Source organism: Phocoena phocoena, chromosome 11, assembly GCF_963924675.1.
Source record: "Phocoena phocoena chromosome 11, mPhoPho1.1, whole genome shotgun sequence".
In the NCBI taxonomy this organism is placed as follows: Eukaryota; Metazoa; Chordata; class Mammalia; order Artiodactyla; family Phocoenidae; genus Phocoena; species Phocoena phocoena.
The window spans coordinates 9,877,801-9,896,349 of NC_089229.1; the positions used below are offsets into that span (position 1 = coordinate 9,877,801).

At 52.4% G+C, this 18,549-nt stretch overlaps 1 protein-coding gene across 1 annotated transcript; it reads right to left on the reverse strand.

Annotated features, from left to right (window-relative positions):
* Positions 1 to 454: 454 nt before the first annotated feature.
* KDELR3 (KDEL endoplasmic reticulum protein retention receptor 3) lies at positions 455 to 10,732 on the reverse strand. The gene is made up of 5 exons (XM_065887536.1): positions 10,642 to 10,732; positions 6,297 to 6,397; positions 2,465 to 2,623; positions 1,356 to 1,608; positions 455 to 495 (listed from the first exon to the last, which is right to left on the reverse strand). The coding sequence occupies exons 1-5, from the start codon at positions 10,730 to 10,732 to the stop codon at positions 455 to 457; spliced, it is 645 nt and encodes a 214-aa protein (XP_065743608.1).
* Between the last annotated feature and the right edge of the window lie 7,817 nt (positions 10,733 to 18,549).

Genomic DNA, 18,549 nt, shown 5'->3' on the forward strand with positions numbered 1-18,549 from the left:
AAAGTGAAAATTAATCACAACAGTACACTCCTAATACTTAGGGCTGTCTGTGATCTTCATTTGGGGCTTTTGCCTTATACACAGCAGGGTGTATTTCCAGATTGGGATTGGCTGTTCCTTAGCATGAGTCTCACACTAGGCCCTTAGAGAGCAACAGTTGACTTGATCCATTCATGGGTTAAACACCTAAGGTTTTTATGATGGTCCAGTTGACATTGTGAGGGTACCGTACTTATGTAATTGGCCCAAGTTTTAATTACCTCTATAATTTAAGGGAGATACTGATGAGAAGGTCTTCTAGATAGAATGATCAGCGCTTTGCTGAATGCCACACTAAGCATTTTTCTGACTTCAGTTTTAACATTTGGTCTCAGTCATGTAAAAGTCACCGGGAGAACACTTCAAATAGTTTGCTTCGTGTCCATGTTAAGGTGTAGAACATCTCTGAGGACCTTCAAATTGGCATTGGAAGACTTAACTTCTTTCCTTTAAGGACTAGAAGAAAATGACTGCAATTAGTATCTATCGTGAAAGGACTCCTTTATAACTTTGTGCATAATCTTAGTATCTAATGCCTATTTCACAGCACGTATTCAGATGTTAAAGCCAAGGGCAAACATCTCTGCAGGTTTAACTACAGGTTCACTGACCCCATCTTGGACACTGATGCCACCACTCCCTCTTGGCAGGCCATGAATCTAGCAGTTGTCCTCAATTTATTTCACACCTCACACCCAGTGCACTGACAGTTCCTATCAGCTCCACTCTCGAGAAATGTCCCCGTCTCTTTCCACTGATGACCACCTCCTGGCCAATTCCAGCTGCTCCAGAACACCTCCCTGCTTTGGCTGCTTTTCACCCTACACAGCGGCTGGTGGACTGGTTTTCCGATGACCCCAGCTGCTGCTGTCTGTGGTTGGAATGCAGTGGGAATGCCTTACCCTGACCTAACTGAGGCCCTAGGTGATTCATCTTGGTTGACCTGCCATATCTAAGTTTACAGTTGACTGTACTAGCCTTTTTGTCCTTTATCATACCAAGCTGGTTCCTGCCTTGGGGCTTACACGTAAGCTGTTCTCTCTGGAATGTATTTGTCCTATATTTTCCTAACCCAAGTATTTTGTCAAATGTTATCTCATAGCTGTCTTCCCTGTACACTGCATAGTACCTAAAATATCCTACTGGTCTGTATTTTTTCATGGCACAGTTTCCTGAAAACATTTGTCTTCCCATGTTAGAATGTAAGCACCATGAGGGGCACACAGACTTGCCTCTCTTCTCTTCCATATCCCCTCAAACATTGAATGGATTGGTAACGGAGACAGTGCCAGCAACACTGTTCTCGCAGCACCTACCTTTGGTCACATACAAGTAGAAGAAGTCACAGTAGAAGATGGTTTGTACTACCCCAGACACCACTGCAATTTGGTCATAGAAATTCTCAGTCTGGTACCGCCTGATCCAGTTAGCCAAGTAGAGGGCCCGGTATAGCCCAAGAAAGAACAGGTAATGAGTAGTAATGGTCTCAGCCTCTCCAGTCTTGCTGATCATGAAGAGCTGGGGCAGGATGGCCACTGATTCCAGGTAGATAGAGAAAGTCCAGAGGATCTGAGCCAAAGAGAGAAGTAGCCAAAGGAGGCTGGTCAAGAAGGGGGCCATCTTTAGAATTTAGTTACTAAAATGATGTTTATTGGAGAGAATACAGTGAAGCAAAAGAGAATTTTTTTAAGATGAACTAGTTCACCATTTATTCAGGTCTTACTTATTTGCCGCTCCACGTGGCTTGCAGAACCTCAGAACTCCCCAATCGGGGACTGAACCCGGGCCACGGCAGTGAAAGCCAGAATCCTAACCATTAGTCCACCAGGGAACTCCCAGAATCATGTTCTTGAAATTTTTAATTATTTTCATCAGTGTATCATTCCACCCCTTTCTTTGTACATAAAAAATATTTTTTAAGAGATTCAAGCGTACTGCTTTTTTCACAAGCATGAACGTTGCTATAGAACATAATTTTTAATTGTTGCAGAATTCTGCCATACAAACTTGATTTAATTGAGGCTGTGGTTTCTCAAAATGGAAGCGATGAACACCAGCATCAGAATCTCCTCAGACGCTTGTTGCCCCAAAGATTCTTGGGTCAGAGGCCAGACCTGAGCTGAAATCTGGGTCTGGACTGTGCTCTAATTTCCACTAATCACCAGTTGGCCAGAGGGTCTTAGTATTAAGTGGTGCTGTGATGCCTGCTTTGTTTATGAGCACGACTATTTAGATGTGCCCATTTTCAAGAGGAGCACTGTCCACAGCTTATTGGCGATTTCTAAACTTACAGCAATACAAGAGTAATGGCTATGGTTGTGGCAGAAAGGTAGCCCAGATGTTACCAAGGGTCCAGAGGTAAGGACTTTTTAGGGAGTGTGTTTACCTTTGGGAGTTAGTACTCTGTCTGGGTCCCTTCCCTTACCTCCAGAGGAGTGAAACTGTAGTTTTCAAGGAAGGAGAGGCCAATGACTGGGACCAGAAGAAACTCCAGGCGGAATGTGTCATTCTCACTGTCAAATGTTTTCTGGAATTTCCCATAGATCATGTACACCGTGACATAGGCACAGAGGAGAAAAACCACCTAAAAAGGGAGAGAGACATATGGGAATCGATAAAGTCATTTCCCAACCTATTTGCTGGGCTTCGAAGCCACCCTGAGTTGGGACCTACCAAACCCAGGGGCTAGTGTTCTGCCTTAAGGTGGAAAAGACGAAGTGTGCTTGCACATTTCTCTTGGGCCAATGAACCTAGAATCTGAAGCTAATGACCTTTTTGTTAAGTAACTCCATGCTTCTAACTGGGACTGATGGTGCTACCATGAAGACAAAGGTGCCCAGGCGTCCTCTCACTGTGGAATGTTAGGCCAAAAAAACCAGAATTGGTCTTTGTCGGGGGACTTAGTGGCATTCCATGGCTATTTATTTATTTATTTTTAATTTATTTATTTTCGGCTGCATTGGGTCTTCGTTGCTGCGTGCGGGCTTTCTCTAATCGTGGCGAGTGGGGGCTTACACCTCGTTGCGGTGCGTGGGCGTCTCATCGCGGTGGCTTCTCTTGTTGTGGAGCACAGGCTCTAGGTGTGCAGGCTTCAGGAGTTGTGGCTCGAGGGCTCTAGAGCGCAGGCTTAGTAGTTGTGGTGCACGGGCTTAGTTGCTCCGCGGTATGTGGGATCTTCCCGGACCAGGGCTCGAACCCGTGTCCCCTGCATTGGCAGGTGGATTCTTAACCACTGTGCCACCAGGGTAAGCCCCCAGGGCTCTTCTAAAGCCTCAACTTCCTGGATCGGCGTCAGTGACTTGAGAGCATTCTTCCACAAAGACTTGAATCAGTTGACCATGAATCCTTCAGAAAAGTGCTCTTTTTCTAACTACAGTAGCTGTCCTCCAGCATATAATGGTTTTATGATCTGGCCTCTAACGTAGGCCAGAGGCTCTCAAACTTGAATGTGCATCAAAATCATATAGATGGCTGCCCCTTCCCCTGCCCCCAGAGTTTCTGATATAGTAGGTTTGAGCGAGCCTGAGAATTTTGCGTTTCTAGCAAGTTCGTATGTGATACTGCTCTGCTGGTCCAGGACACTAGCCTAGAAAACTAATGTTTGCACTTCAAAACTGAGGTTATTTCCTCAAAGTCTTTTCTCACCAGAACAAGGCACACATGCTCTGTGTCACCATACCCCCATATAAAAATACTCATTGCTGCTTGTGAGCACATGTTCTGTAAATGTCTGTGTACCAGTCTGTCTCCCCTAGGAGAGGAGATTCCATAAGCGGGTCCATGCCCTGTCCACCTCTGAATCTAACTCAGGGCCCAGCACAAAACAAATGCTGGAATGAGTGAATGAATCAATGAAATGGAGATCACTTCTTCATTCCACAAATTCGGAAACTGGCCTCTTTGAGGATCCGAGACCTCATTCAGCCATGGCAAGGGCTGCGTTTACAATCCCTGCCAGGACTGCCCAGGTCAGACCCTTGGGCAGAGAAATAAACTAAGCAGGTGGTGTTTGCTACTTCTGTGTTGGATTTAAGGAGACAGCGATTTCAGGACCTCAGACTGTAGTTCACACTGAGTTCAACAGTGCACAAGTAACAGCATCCTCCATTCCACCAATCCCAGGAACAATATGCCCAGAATCCCAAAGGGACATCCCTGACACAGAGAAAGAGAACTCACTTTCAGTTAAATATCTTCTGGGTGCTAGGTACATTACACAGATTATCTCATGTCATCTTCACAATAGCCCTGCAAGATAGGTAGGATTCCTCCCATGTAGCCTTTTTTCCTTAAAAACAGGACTCCTATTAGACGATGTGCCCAACTAAAAACTAATTTCCCAGCCTCCTTTGCAGATAAGGATGGTCAGTGACATGTAGATGGAAGTCACTGGAAAGCTCTTTAAAAAGGGTTTACCCGGGGCTTCCCTGGTGGCGCAGTGGTTGGGAGCCCGCCTGCCGATGCAGGGGACGCGGGTTCGTGCCCCGGTCCGGGAGGATCCCACATGCCACGGAGTGGCTGGGCCTGTGAGAGGCCCGCGTACCGCAAAAAAAAAAAAAAAAAAAAGGTTTACCTGGCTGACAGGCACCCTATTGCTCTTTCTCCCCTTCCTCCTCCTTCCCGTCCTGAATGTGATGTGATGGTAGGAGCTCTAGCACCTATTTTGTGACTCTGAGGCAAACCTGAGGATAGATATCACATTCAGGACTAGCTATATCATTTGCAGGGCTTCTTGTTAAAAAATAAGTATTTCAAAATGGCAACAGCAGAGCATTAAACCAAGCATAGGGCCCTTCTGAGCAACTGCACAGGTAACAAGCTCAAGTGCTGGTTACACTAAAGCTGGCAGAGCAGAAAGTTAAAAGGAGATGCCATCCCGGCCCTAGACTACGCACTTCCAGATTTTGTGTTATGAATGAGATAAAAATAAATCCTTACCTTATTAAAATAACTCAAGTCTCTGTTACCAGCATCCAAACCGTTACATCCCACTTTACTGACTGAAACCTGGGCTCCTTCCACTAAACTGTGTTGGATGGTTGGTTAAAATCTCAGAAAATGTCTCATCCCGACCAAACCTCACAGCTATGGCCCAGGGCTGAGAGATGCTGTTTCTCTGTCTATAAAACAGGACCAAGCTTCAAAGCAACAGCTTCCCACGGCAAAACCAAATCCAAACTGTTCACCTGGATCATCTGCCCTCACCCAGCCCTCTGTCGGCACCCCTACCACCAGCAGGTAGCCCTCGCCTGCTGAGCTCCCAGCGTGCCTGCCTTCTGTCTGTCCTTTGAATACACCAAGCTTGTTCCTGTCTTGGGGGTCTTTGCATCAGCTATTCCATCTGCTTAGAATGCTCCTCCTCTGAGCTTAAGCCTTGTGTCACTCAGATCTCAGCTTACACGTCACCTCTTTGGAGAGGCCCTTCCTGATGACACTCCCTAAATAGCTCCCTAGTCGTTCTCTATCATGTAACCCTGTTTTTAAAACTTCTTTCGTTATAATTGAAGGAAACATCGTCCTATTTTCCTTATTTGCATAGCCTTATCCCTAAACAGTTTTTCTTACTTGTTTTATTCTCTGTCTCCCCGGTTAGAATGTAGGTTCTGTGAGTACAGGCGCCGCATATATCTCCTTCAGGTACCTAGCTCACAGTAGGTGCTCAATAAATGATTGTCAGATAAATGGACAAATAAGTTCTCTGACAGCTCAGGGTACCATGTTTGATTTTTTGCGGTACGCGGGCCTCTCACTGTTGTGGCTTCTCCCATTGCGGAGCACAGGCTCCGGACACGCAGGCCCAGTGGCCATGGCTCACAGGCCCAGCCACTCCGTGGCATGTGGGATCTTCCCGGACCGGGGCACGAACCCGTGTCCCCTGCATCGGCAGGCGGACTCTCAACCACTGCGCCACCAGGGAAGCCCCGATTTTTTGCTTATTTTTTAACCATTATAATAGCTAACCTTGATTGAGTTTTTAATATACGACAGCTATTGTGTATTTACATTTATTACCTCGTTTAACTTTCACAACAAAATCCTCTGAGGTAAGTACACCTATTCTTCATTTTGTAGAGGAGGAAACCAAGGTCCACAGAGGCCAGAAGACTTGCCCAAGCCCAGGTCCCACAGCTGCTAACAGCAAAGCCAGGATTCAAATCCAGGTCTGCCTGGCTCCACAGCCTGAGTCCCCAAGTATACTGTCTCACAGTCTGGGGGTTGCTTGGCAGCCCCCCACCATGGCTGCCCATCCCCCTTACCTTCATTACTGTGTTGTAGATGGAGATAAAGTTGGTGAACAGGTCCAGGTACCTGGTGGTGAAGACAAGAGCGAAAAGGATCTGGCTCTTCCCGGAGATGCCTGTAGCCGGATGGGGGACAGGAGACAATAAGAACACAGACGGCCAGGCTCACACACACTCGAGAAGCCCAGAGCCTGAGTTGGAAAGGCCTCCAGAGTGTCCACTTCATAATGACACCCTGTCCAGGACACTGTCACCCTCAGAGGGCCAGGAAACACCCCTTCCCATTGGGTCACTTGAGTCTTTTACTCTCATTAGGCTGTAATCTGTCACCCAGTCTCCAAATCAAGACATGAACACCAAGTTCCCAGGGCCCCTGTGCGTGCCTGCCTTGGTTCCTGCTCTGGGGAGGGCATGGGAATGGGGAGAGTCAGGCTTGCAGGGGGTAAGTGTCAAGGCTCCTCTTTGCTCTACCCCCAGGGTTCCACTGACAATCCCCAGAGCTCCATCTTTTGAAGAACAACTCAGACTCTACAAGGTGCTGATTCACCAGGGAGACCACAGCAGGTGGAGGAAGGCACAGGGCCAAGGGAGCATTCTATTTTATTTTTCCAAATTTAAAGATTAAAAAAGCTTTTTTTCTAGTTATAAAACTTATGACTATTTTTACTCATTGTAAAACAAAAACCAGATAATACATAGAGATGTAAATTAAAAAGCAACAATCACCTGAATCCCGAAGTCTGAGTGTGCGATCTTCCAGATCTTTGTTGGTGCACACATACACACAACACATATGTGCACACATATGACACATTTGGACGCATCAAGTTGACAAAACTGGGTTTGTACTTTCCATGCTATTTCCTCATCTGCTTTAAACTTTTATTTAAAGTTTTTTAAATAAAAACTTTAAACTTTTTATTTTGAAACAATTTTAGATTTACAGAAGAGTTGTAAAGAGTTGTAAAGACAGTACAGAGAGTCCTACCCTTCACCCAGCTTCCCCTAATGGTAACACCGTACACAATCATGGAACATTTGCCAAAACTAAGAAACTGACATTGGTATAGCACTATTGACTGAACTCCAGACTTTTCACGTTTTCCCACTGATGCCCTTTTTCTGTTCCAGGATCTAATCCAGGAATCGAGGCTACATTTAGCCATCATGCTCCTTAGTCAACTTTTGCCCACTTTTGATACATCGTGGAGGTGGTTCCTGGGTAAAAGCAAGCAGTTGCCCTGCCTCCCATTTCTCTTGCCCCATTAAGCCCACAGCAGTCTGGATACTTCACCAAACCACTCCCATGGTCCCCGACGCCCACGTTACTGCATCCAAACGTCAACTCTATCTCACCCACCCAACTCCTCAAGAGCCAGCTGAGCGCTCCGTCTATCCCAACCACACCTTTCTCCAGGTTTCTGTGGCTGTCCACACTGCCGGTTTCTCACCGCCTCTGGCCACTCCTGTCCTCCTCAACACCTAATCCTCAGAGGGCTACCTCTCTTCTCCCTCTGTCCCTTTGCCATCCCATCCGACACACAAGGGACCCTCTGGCTCCAGACTCTCCTTGGATCTCTGACCTATATATTCCTGTGTGACTAAATCCACCATCTCCCCTTGAACCCCCTCCTTCTCCTGTCTTCTGTCCTTCTGCCACCATCATCCCCTTTGTGCTCAAGGTAGAAAACCAAGAGCCATCCTTGAGCCTCTCTCACCTTTGTCCCCTCACCCCTGGATTTTATTCTAACTATGATGGATCTACTGGGGAGTTTGACACCAAGAAGTGACATTACCGGGATTCAGGGTTTGATTCCTTTGTATGCCTGATCTGTGCCTTTTCTAATTATTCCTCTGGTGAGGGACATTTTGGGGAGAGGGGACAATCCTAACGACTGAGGATGAACACCACTGAAGCCCCTAATATCCTGGAGAGGGCTGGGTCCACCTGCCAGCTTTCCTGCCAGCATGGCAACCCTGAGCCTCAACTGTAAAATGGGGCAGGACTGACGTGAGGACTAAATAGGATTCAGTGAGAACCCGAGTGCCTCCCTGGGGGTCTGGCAGTGGGGCTGGCTGTGGGTGAAGGAGCCCCCTGGGGGAGGGGGTCGGAGTCCAGGAGGCAATACTGATCCAGCTCGGAGCTATGCCTTTCGTTATGCCATATCCCTGAGCCCTCACTGAGGTCTGGCCAGGGGGGTCCTCAGCCCCATTCAGGAGGGTCCAGGCGGCTCTAGTGGGGATGCTTGGCTACCCCCTCACTCGGCCTTTCCCCACTCCTCCCCTCTTTCCATCCCCAGCCTGCCAGGCCCCTGGGCTTCACTCACATTTTCCTTAGCTCTTTGGGAGCCCTGGAGATCTTGAGCACAATGTTTTTTTCACACTGTTTTGAAAGCAGTGAATAATTTCCACCAAAGCAAGCTGCGCATGGAGACCCCAGGACACAGAGGAGAACAGGAGCCAGTACCTGGCCAGAGTCCCTCAGGGAGCCCACTGGCCAAGTACAGACCTCCTGCCATTTGACAGATGGGAAAACTGAGGCCCAAGGTTACACAGTGAGCCCGTGGCAGAGCAAGAATGAAGCTCCAGTCTCCTGCCTTCGGGGCTGGGTCACAGGGGTGTCACACCAGGCCCTGCTCCTCGGGGCTGACGGGCTGGCATCCAGGAACCTCACCCCCTCCGTTCTCAACCAGGCCTGTGCTGATTCCTCTCCGCACACACACAGGCCCCACTGCTCACCCGCCCTTTCCTTTTCCAATAGCACTTCGCTTCCCTGACAAACCGTATCATTTACTCGGTTGCTACCACTGTAGCTGGTTGGCGGTCTCCCACTGATAGATTCAGCTCCACCAGGCCAGGATCTCTGCCTGTTGCCCGGATATATCCCAGGTGCCCGGTACAATGCCTGGCAGAGTGGGATGGGGAACAGAGCCCCCTCCTGGTCACGGCTGCTCACCCCGTCCAGGGCCCTCCAGTGGCAGGGACAGGTCCAACCTAGATTCTTCCTCTCACTGGAGCCGCTCTCAGGGCTCCTGGCCCACTTCCCCTGAGTGGGAACCTGAGGGCCCGTGAGTGCCCATTTCCCTGGAGACCCCAAACCCGAATGGCCTCCAGGTCTGGAATCACTCCCTCTGCAGTGACCCTCACACCGGCACCCACCTCTCCCCCCCACCAAGCCCCCTGGGCCAGCAGCCTCCACGACGCTCTCTGCTTCCTCTCTCAGCCTCTCCACACAGCTTCCAGGGTCCCCTCCGAGCCCCTCCCCTGCTCCCCAACTTTTCTTGGCTCCCAGTCCCAACTCCCTACTTGACAGACAAGGCCCTTTCACATATGACCACCCACCCCCCTGGACTCATCTCCCTCCCGGACCACCCCGAAATTGGGCTGCTCACCATTCCTGGGACATGCCCTGCCCTCTGTGACACGACACACCCTTCCTGGGTGACACCCTGCCTGTCTTCCAGGACCCAGCACAGAGCTGCTCCCTCCATGAAGCCTTCAGGGGTCCACTCTGCCTCCTTGGCGCCCACAAGGAGCCTGGGCACGTCTCTGCATCCCTTCACCCCAGTGCCAAGCACAGGGCAGGCGCCTCCAGGACACCAGTGGACAGAGATGGCTGCAGGCAGCTCAGCCGCCTCTTAATACACGGGGTCTGTTTGGCCACCACCAGTCCAGCCCTGAAACTTCTCCAACCCCCTAGCAGGGCGGCCAGACTGCTGGGCAAAAGGGGGACCCCCTCCCGCCCTCCCTGGGCTTCTGCTCATGGGCGGCTCCATGCCCACCTGGGCCTGGCTGGTGCCCCTCCTGCCACATCATAGCCGCCTGAGGCACAGGCTGGGGAGGAAAGAGGGCCCAACTTGGGGGGAGGGGGGGAAGTCCGGGAAGGGGAGGGGAGAGTGGTGGGGGCAGGAAAAGAGAAGACCTTGAGGGTCTGGAGCCGCTTCCTGTGTGTGCACCTCCTTCTCCCCCGCGCCCCGGTCCCCACCCTGGGTGGGGGCAGATAGAACAGTGGGCCCCAAGGGACGCTGCTCCTGGGCAGCAAAGGGGGTGTCACCTCGTCCTTATCCCCCTCCTCTTCCAACTAGCAGCGGCAATGCCAAGCAGGGCAGAGAGGGGGTCGGTCAATGGAGGCGCAAGCCCATCTTCCCTCCGTAACTTCCGCGGGTCCTTTTTCTGTGATATGGTACAATTTTAAGTTTTCTTTGGAATCTGAGCTACGCAAAAACAGTTTCAAGCACCCCCAAGCCGAAGTGCCCACCCTCAACAGACATTCAGGAGGCTCCCCGTAAGCCCTGCAGCAGGGGCGTGCGGCTGGCCCTCCGCCCCCGGGGCCCCACCTCCCGCCCGGAGCGCCCCTCACCCGTGCAGCACTTGGAGCGCCAGATCTTCCCCAGTAGCAAGATCATGGCCAGGAGGTGGCTCAGGTCGCCCAGGATACGAAACACGTTCATGGTCCGGCCCGCTCTCAGCCAACTCCTGGGAAACTTTCTGGCGGGCGAGGTGGCTGCCACGTCCCCGGCTCCGGCCTCTGGGTCCCGCGCCCCTGCCTGCGTCCCCGAGCTCCGCGCTCCCGCCCGGGCGCAGCCGCTCCGCCAGCGCGCTCTTGGCGGGGCGGTGACGTGGCCGAGCCTGCCGCCGTGCCAGGGAGCCAGGAAGCGCCGCCGCCCGAGATCCCGAGATCCCGCCTCCCGGCCCAGCCCAGCGCCGCGGCTCCCGGGGCGGGGCGGCTCCGCGGGCTGGGGGGCTTCCGGCCTGGGCCAGCCTCCCGCGGCCTGGGCCCGCCACCCGCCGCCCGGGCCGCTGTGCGTCTGCGAGGTGCCTGCCACGTCCCGCCCGCCCCACCCCCCATACCCGGAGAAGGGTCCGCCGGGAGTCCGGGACTCTGCCTCCTCTGCTCGGAACCTGGGGTGCTACCGCACGTGACCGTGGGCAAGCCACTGAGTCCCTCTCTCTGCCTCGGTTCCCTCATCTGTACACAGGGCTAAGAAGACCCGTGCTGGGGTGAAGTGGTGTCCTGCGTGCCACTGCTTGGCATGAGCTCAGCAGGTTGGAAGCCCCCCATAAATGGTGACCCACTGCTACTGCCATCATCAGCCTGGGGTTGGAACTCCTCCGGTGGAAAGAAGAGCTGGAGCTGGGTTCCCCACCCTCTCACCTGTTAATTTGTCCTAACCTGACCTGTTGGACAATGGTAACCAAAGACTCTCTGGTTGGAAGTCAGGCTGACCTTGGTTCCAGCCTGGGTGCTGAGAGACTTCCTCTCTCTTGGCCTCAGTTTTTTCATCTGTAAAACGGGATCACTGTGAGCATGGAAGAGGTCAGGTCTCTCAGGGAGAACCAGGGTCCTCCCTAGTGTCTCCCTCTTCTTGGTGTGACAAAATGTTAAACAGGAGCACAGGCCAGAAGAGACTCCAGAGGGCTGGGGAATGTTGGCCAGCAAGTTGGGAGGGGTGAAGGGTGAAAGACCAACTGTGGGCAGGAGTCCTGTCAGGGCTGCCTGACCTGAGCAGGTCAGACACCCTCTCTGGGCCTTGGTCTCTGCATCTGTAGTAGTGGACCGCATGTGTTAAGGGCCCTTATCACCGCCGCCCTTTTGACCCCTGTAGCCCCTTCTCCCGCTCAGGACTTTCATCTCTCCCTAAATTACTGGCTTCCTTTCTGTGGCCCCCCTCCCCATCACAGACAGCCAGAGAGGCTTTGCCATGATGAAGTCTGTCACTCCTCTACTTGTGACCCTTCCATGGCCCCCTCACCATGACTCCCAGGGCAAGGCAGTCTTTTGAGACTCAAAATGTGGTCCAAGGACCAGCAGCGTCTGTATTGCCTGCTGGGAATGCAGAATCCTGGGCCCCACCCCAGACCAACTGAATCAGAATCTGTGGTTAAACAAGACCCCTGAGTGATTTGTGTGTACACGAAAGTGTGAGAAGCACTGATCTAAGCAAAACTAAGAGGGAGGCGCTGTTATTATCCCCATTCTGCCCTGGGGAAACTGAGGCATGGAGAGCTTAAGTAATTTGCTTAAGGTCACACAGAAACTAAATAGTGGAGCCTGGATTCCACCACACAGTCTGACTTCAGGGTTCATGCAATTAAATCATGACATTACACTGTGGGTTGTCACGGGAGGTGATGAGCTCCCTGTCATGTGAGGCAGGTGAGCAGGGGGGTGGGTGCCATTTGTCACGGATGCTGCAGTGGGGACTCCTGCCCTGGCCGAGACAGCCATCAAGTATTGGGCATCTACTGGGTGCCAAGCATGAGTCAGGCACGTTAGACAGGTTCTCTCCATTCAGCCTCAAAAGTCACCCTCAGAAGCAGGCTTTAAATCCTCACTTTGCAGGAGAAGCCTATCGAGGCCCAGGGAAGTGAGATGCGTGGTCACAGTTCTTCTGGGAGGAAGAGCCAGGCACTCATCCCAGGGCTGTGACAGGTTCTGAATGGACCGCTATGTTCCCTGCTCACCCCCCACCCCAGCCTTGCCCAGATACCTCCCCTCCAGTCAGTGCCCAGAGAAGGCGGTGGCTATTTAAATCCCTCAGGTGTGGCTACAGTTCTCTCTGCCCAACCAGCTGGCATCTCATTCTCAGCGCCCACCTCCTCCCCAAGCCAGGGAAAAGCACGTGCATTTGCCATTTGGTAAAACATCTGTCCTCTTGAGAAGCAGCCCCTACTGCCAGCAGGGGATGGAACAAGGCTAGAATCCTCTTCCCTCTATTTCTCCAGGGGGACCACAGAGGGGAACTGGCCCAGGCCAGGGGAGGTCTGAGGAGTGACCCCCATGGTGGTGGAGGGGGAAGAACTCAAGATCTTGTCCTGGGCCTGCCACGGTGGCCTTGAGCCTGCCTTGTCTCCTCCTTGGGCCTCAGCTTTCCCATCTGTTGATGGGGATAATGAAGAGAGAGGTATTGCTGACTTGTTATTCGGTCCTCCTTACATCTAGTCTTCCCAGTCTCCCTATGAAACTGATACTCCCTATGTCTCAGGACAGAAAACTCATCACCCCAATTTTGCAGAGAAGGAATCTGAGGCTCAAACTTGTCTCTTGCTCCCACGGGTCACATAGACCTCCTCTCCCCAAGGTTCTACCACTCTGTCCTTAGTAATGAGCCCCGCCTTTTTCACACCTACTCCATCTTCAAGGTGGAGCGTTTTTCAAAGCTCCCAACGAAGAGCGCGGGGGGGGGGGGGGGGGGGGGGGGGGCGGGGTCGGGGGGGGGAATCCCCACTCATTTCATTCCCCTGGCTCTAGCAGGCTGGAGCTCTGGCCACCTGCACTGTCGGACCTGTCTTTCCCGGACGCTGGGTGGTTCCCGGCAAGTCCCTCACTACTCAGCCTCACTTTCCTGACACTCGAAATTTGTCTGCTGTAGGAATGCAATTGAGGGGAGGCCAAGGGGGGAGTTTCCTTCAGTTCAAAGGGCAAGGATTCTTTTTCCCTCATTAAGAAAGCAAACTGTATGTTCAAAGTCAGATTTATGGGAGAGTGAACGGGAGAGTTGCTCAATTATAGGAAGAAAAAATGTATGTATAGTCTTTTTTTCCTACCTGGTCCTAGCCCTTTGTTATATTTCACGGCTCTTTTGAATATCCTGCTAACTGCCTCAAGTTCTGTGGGGAAGGAAAGTGTGGATATAAAGTGAAAATCACGATCCTGAGGACACCCCACCACTTAATCAGCTGCTTCTGGCCGGGCAGGGCCCTGGAAGGAGGTGGGAGCTATTGGCCCGGGCTCCCGGGACTCCCTTCGGGTTCCTGGGGGCCGCTATGGCTTTCTCTGGTCTCGGCAGCAAGTGGACGCTCCCCCCGTGGGAGGAATGAACTCTTCCCAGGCAGCCCCGAGCCCGAGGTCCAGCGCCCGCCCCACCCCGCCCCCGCAAGAGGCGTGGACGAATCTATTCCCTGATAGAATGGGGGTGGGCTGAGGGCAACCTTCCTGTGGTTCCGCCTCAGGTGTTCTGGAAGCTTCCCCCTCCCCACTCCTGCTCAATACGTTCTGAGTGACACACGGCAGGGCCTAGTATGTGCCCCATTTTTACCCGGCGGGAAACCAAGTTTCCAAAACCTCTCTTCCACTTTCAGTCCCAAGCACATTTATTGAAGACCAACTGTGTGCCAGGCGCCTTGCAGGTTGATTGTAGGTGCAGACTTAAGGAGCCCTTGGGGCACCGTGGGAGGCGGGTGCCTGTGCATGCACTGGATATGGCGCCGAGGAGAGAGCAATTACCCTGGGCTGGGGGGAGTCATGAGGGAGAACTGCAGTTAGGAAGGCTTCAGAGGATGCCAGAGCCGGGCATTGAAGGATGAGTAGGAGCCTGTCTCAAGGACAGAGCCTGGGGGAAGAGAGCAGAGTCCCAAGCAGAAGGAACTACATGCGCAAAGGCGCAGAGATATGTATGATACCGCTCCCTGGTCGGAGCCTCCCGGTGCTGCGCAGCCAAAACTAGAAAGGAAAAAAAAAAATAGGAGAGGGGAGAAGGATGAACGTCAAGGTTAGAGAGACCTTTGTTCGAGGCTCAAGCTCCACCACGTACCAGTTGTCCGAATTCGCGCAATTTATTTAACCTCTCCAGGTCATAGTGTTCTCATCGGTAACTTGAGGGTAAACCAAGTACTGACTTCAGAGGGTAGCTATCAGGGTCAAAGTTAGGTTTCTAAAGCGCTTTGCAAGGAGTAAACCACGCAACAAATGCCAGTCGCTTGCTCCCCTTTACAGGACACTGAGGCCCAACGAGGCAAAGCAGAGCCGGGAAAAAACACGGAAATTCCGTGTCCTCAGAAGGCAATCACTCCCTCGCCGGTTTATTCCAGGAGAAGCGCAGAAGAGACAATTATTTGTAACCTCTCGGTCCGAGGAAGCCTTCTTGGGCGCTGGAAGTGTTCTGTATCTAGATCCGAGTGGTGATTACATGAGTTTTATACCTACGTAAAAACTCACTGAGCTGTACTCTTAAGGTGTATTACTGTTTGTTAGTTACACCTCAATTAAAAGAAAAAGAAAAAGAAACCAACCCTGTCCGCGATGCCCTGGCGACACGTCGCCACTGGCGACAGCCGTCTTTCAGAGACTCCAAAGGCCAATCTCCCAGCGTCCGGCGCAGGCTCAGCGCCCTGCGCGGAGAATCGCGCACCTCGCGCAAGGGCCGGGGCGAGGTTCCCAAGGCAACCGCGAGCCGCTAGCCGAGTCTCCGGAATGACGAGGCGCCACCGAAGACCCGGAGCCCGGATTGCTGAACCGGAGCCACGGAGCGAGGCTGGAGCGAGAGGGCGGCTGGCCAAGTGCGGAGGGGAGCGACTCCGCGCCCTTTGTCCTTGCGCTGGCATCCCGAGGGCATCTGGGAAACTCCACTCCCAGCCCTGACTGTGGCCATAAACTGCTGTTTGCATACACCCCTAGGGATTCACTCTCGGCTTTCCAGGTGGGGAGATGGAGGGCTTGGCTACTCCCCAGTACCATAGGGCAAATCAGGGGCAAAGCCGAGCTCTGCACCCTGGTGGCCTGCTTTCCAGCTTGTGTCTCGCAGTTAAGTGGGAGGCGCATAGGGCTGTGTGCTGGCATCTCCTTGGGGTCTGGTTCCAGCTCTGCTAGTGCTCTGTGGTCTTCAAGTCCCCTCTCCTGTCTGGGTCTCAGGGATGGGGACAATACCACCAATATCTCAGAGTAGTTGTTACTGAGTATGTGAAACAACGAGTGTAAAAGTGACTTATAAACTGTAAAGGGCTTTGCACGTGTCAGGGACCACCACCATCGCTAACCTAATGCCTTCTGGTCCTCATCATAACCCCAGCCCCAAATGCATCCTCGGTGACAACCAGCTGCACAGTGAACCTGGGGCTCCGAACTCTCCATGCTGGGAGGTTTCCAGTCGGTAGGTGAGAGTTCCCTGCCCCCATTTTCTGCTTCCTAAGGAATGGGCTCAGGGCAGATCTCCCACAGGCACCAGAGACCCTTTGGTCCCCAGACCACCCAGTTAGAGGCGTTCACAGAGACCACCCTCCACCCATCCTCCTAATTTTCCACCCTCTGGCTGGATCATAGAAGGTCCCAGAACACATTCCGTGGACAGAGCCCAGGACACACTACTCAGTGCCCTTTGAATGCCACATGCTGGGCATGTTTGGACAGTTATGTATTCGCGTGCTGTGAGGCTATATATACATCGGTGTCTGTGTATGTGTGTGTGTGTGTGTGTGTGTGTGTGTGTACACATGTGCCCGTCATGCATATGTTGGGGGGGGTGTACTTGGGATGTGTATTTGAGTGTGTGTATGTAAATGTGTGTATTTATGGCTGTGTGGTATGTGCTTGCAGGTGTATGTTGTGTATTTGTGGCATATGTGTTTGCCCATGTGTCTATTTGTGTCTTTTATGCTGTATACGCATATTTAGGTGGACATTTGTGAGTTTGTACTTGTGTGCACAAGTGGATGTGTAAAACTGTGAGGTCTGTGATTGTGCATGAGTGGGAGTGTGCTGGGGGTCCTGGGTGCAGGAACTCTTTCCTCTCCCATCTCCCCTCATCTGGCTGACCTTCCCCTAGCTAAGGACTGTGGCCTCGGCCACAGACATGCTTCAGCTCACTCTTGCCCCATCTGCAGACCTGTGGCTGCCCAGGTCTTTAGCTTGCCTGGGTCTTTGGCCAGTGTGGGCACCAGGGGCAAGGGTGGGTGGGTGAACCTGAGGCCAGGGCTCGTGTGCCACCCCCTCTCCGCCTGGCCTCTTCCCCTCCCCACAGCAGGAGCAGCAGCGGGAAAGGTTGGCGGAGGGGGGCTATTTTGGGAGCGTCTCCTTAGCAACAGCTGCCACGGCCGTCTGTGGCGGTTTTTCTATAGGTGCTAAAATATTCCACCCTGGTGACTACTGAGTGCTGGGGGGTGGGCGAGGGTGGGAGTGGAGGGCGGGAGAGACCCCTACAGTCCTCTGTCCCCAGGGCCCAGCTTGCTAGGATGGGTCCTCTGGACCCCCAATTCCCCTTTCCCCACCTCCGGTCCTCACCCTTCCGGGCTGCTGGGACTTTAGAGCTCTGAGGCAGGCCAGCTGTGTCCTGGTGTGATTTCTAATGTAAGCAGCTGAGCTGTCTCAGTTTGCCCCATCTGTAGAATGGGCTTGTCTGACTTTAAGGAGCTCTCTGGACCCTGTGGCTCTGGCATTTTGTTTTTTTAATTTTAATTTATTTTTTTAACATCTTTATTGGAGTATTATTGCTTTACAATGGTGTGTTAGTTTCTGCTGTATAACAAAGTGAATCAGCTATATGTACACATATAACCCCGTATCCCCTCCCTCTTGCATCTCCCTCCCACCCTCCCTATCCCACCCCCCTAGGTGGTCACAAAGCACCAGGCTGATCTCCCTGTGCTATGCGGCTGCTTCCCACTAGCTATTTTACATTTGGTAGTGTATATATGTCCATGTCACTCTCTCACTTCATCCCAGCTTACCCTTCCCCCTCTCTGTGCCCACAAGTCCATTCTCTACTTTATTCCCATCTTGCCCCTAGGTTCTTCAGAAACTTTTTTTTTAGATTCCATATATATGTGTTACATACGGTATTTGTTTTTCTCTTTCGGCTCTGGCATTTTGAGGTGGACTTTTCCCTCCCCCCCCGCCCCCCGCAGCTGTCCCACCTGCCTGGCCCAAGTCCCCTTCGCCTCCAGCCCTCCCAGCCCTCTGCACAAGCTCTCCGGGCCCCTGTGGGACCAGGGAGGCCTGGCTGGGCTGCCAGAGTGAGCCAGTTAGTGGGTGCTCTGCTGGCCTGGGATGACCTTTCCCCAGAAACTAGGAGCAGGTTCAAATCATGGCTCAGATACTTGCTTACTCCCTCAGTGACCCCAGGAAAGGGTCTTCCTCTCTCCAGGTTACTTTGTTGTTTTTTTTTTTTCCTCCAGGTTTCTTACCTGTGAAACTCAGCGAGTTGTTATGAGGGTCAAATGGGAGAATGGAGAATAGGCAGGAAGCTTTGGCAAAATGTACAGATGGATGAAGGATTCTACTGTCATTTCCCATCAAACTTCAGAGCAAGTCTCCCCTTGCAGAGAGTTTTTCCTGGCCACCTGGGCCATGCCACATGCCTCAGTTTCCCCATTGGTAACAAGTGCGGTGTCATAGAGTTCTTGTGAGGATTAAATGAGCCAATGCTCGTGAAGGTCTAGAGCAGTGCTGGCTGATGACAGTCGCTCAAGAGATGCTTGTTCTCTGCCCTCCATCCGGGGGGCTTCTGCGTTAGGTGATGACAAAGTCTATTTGCCCTTTGGGGCCCCAGTCCAG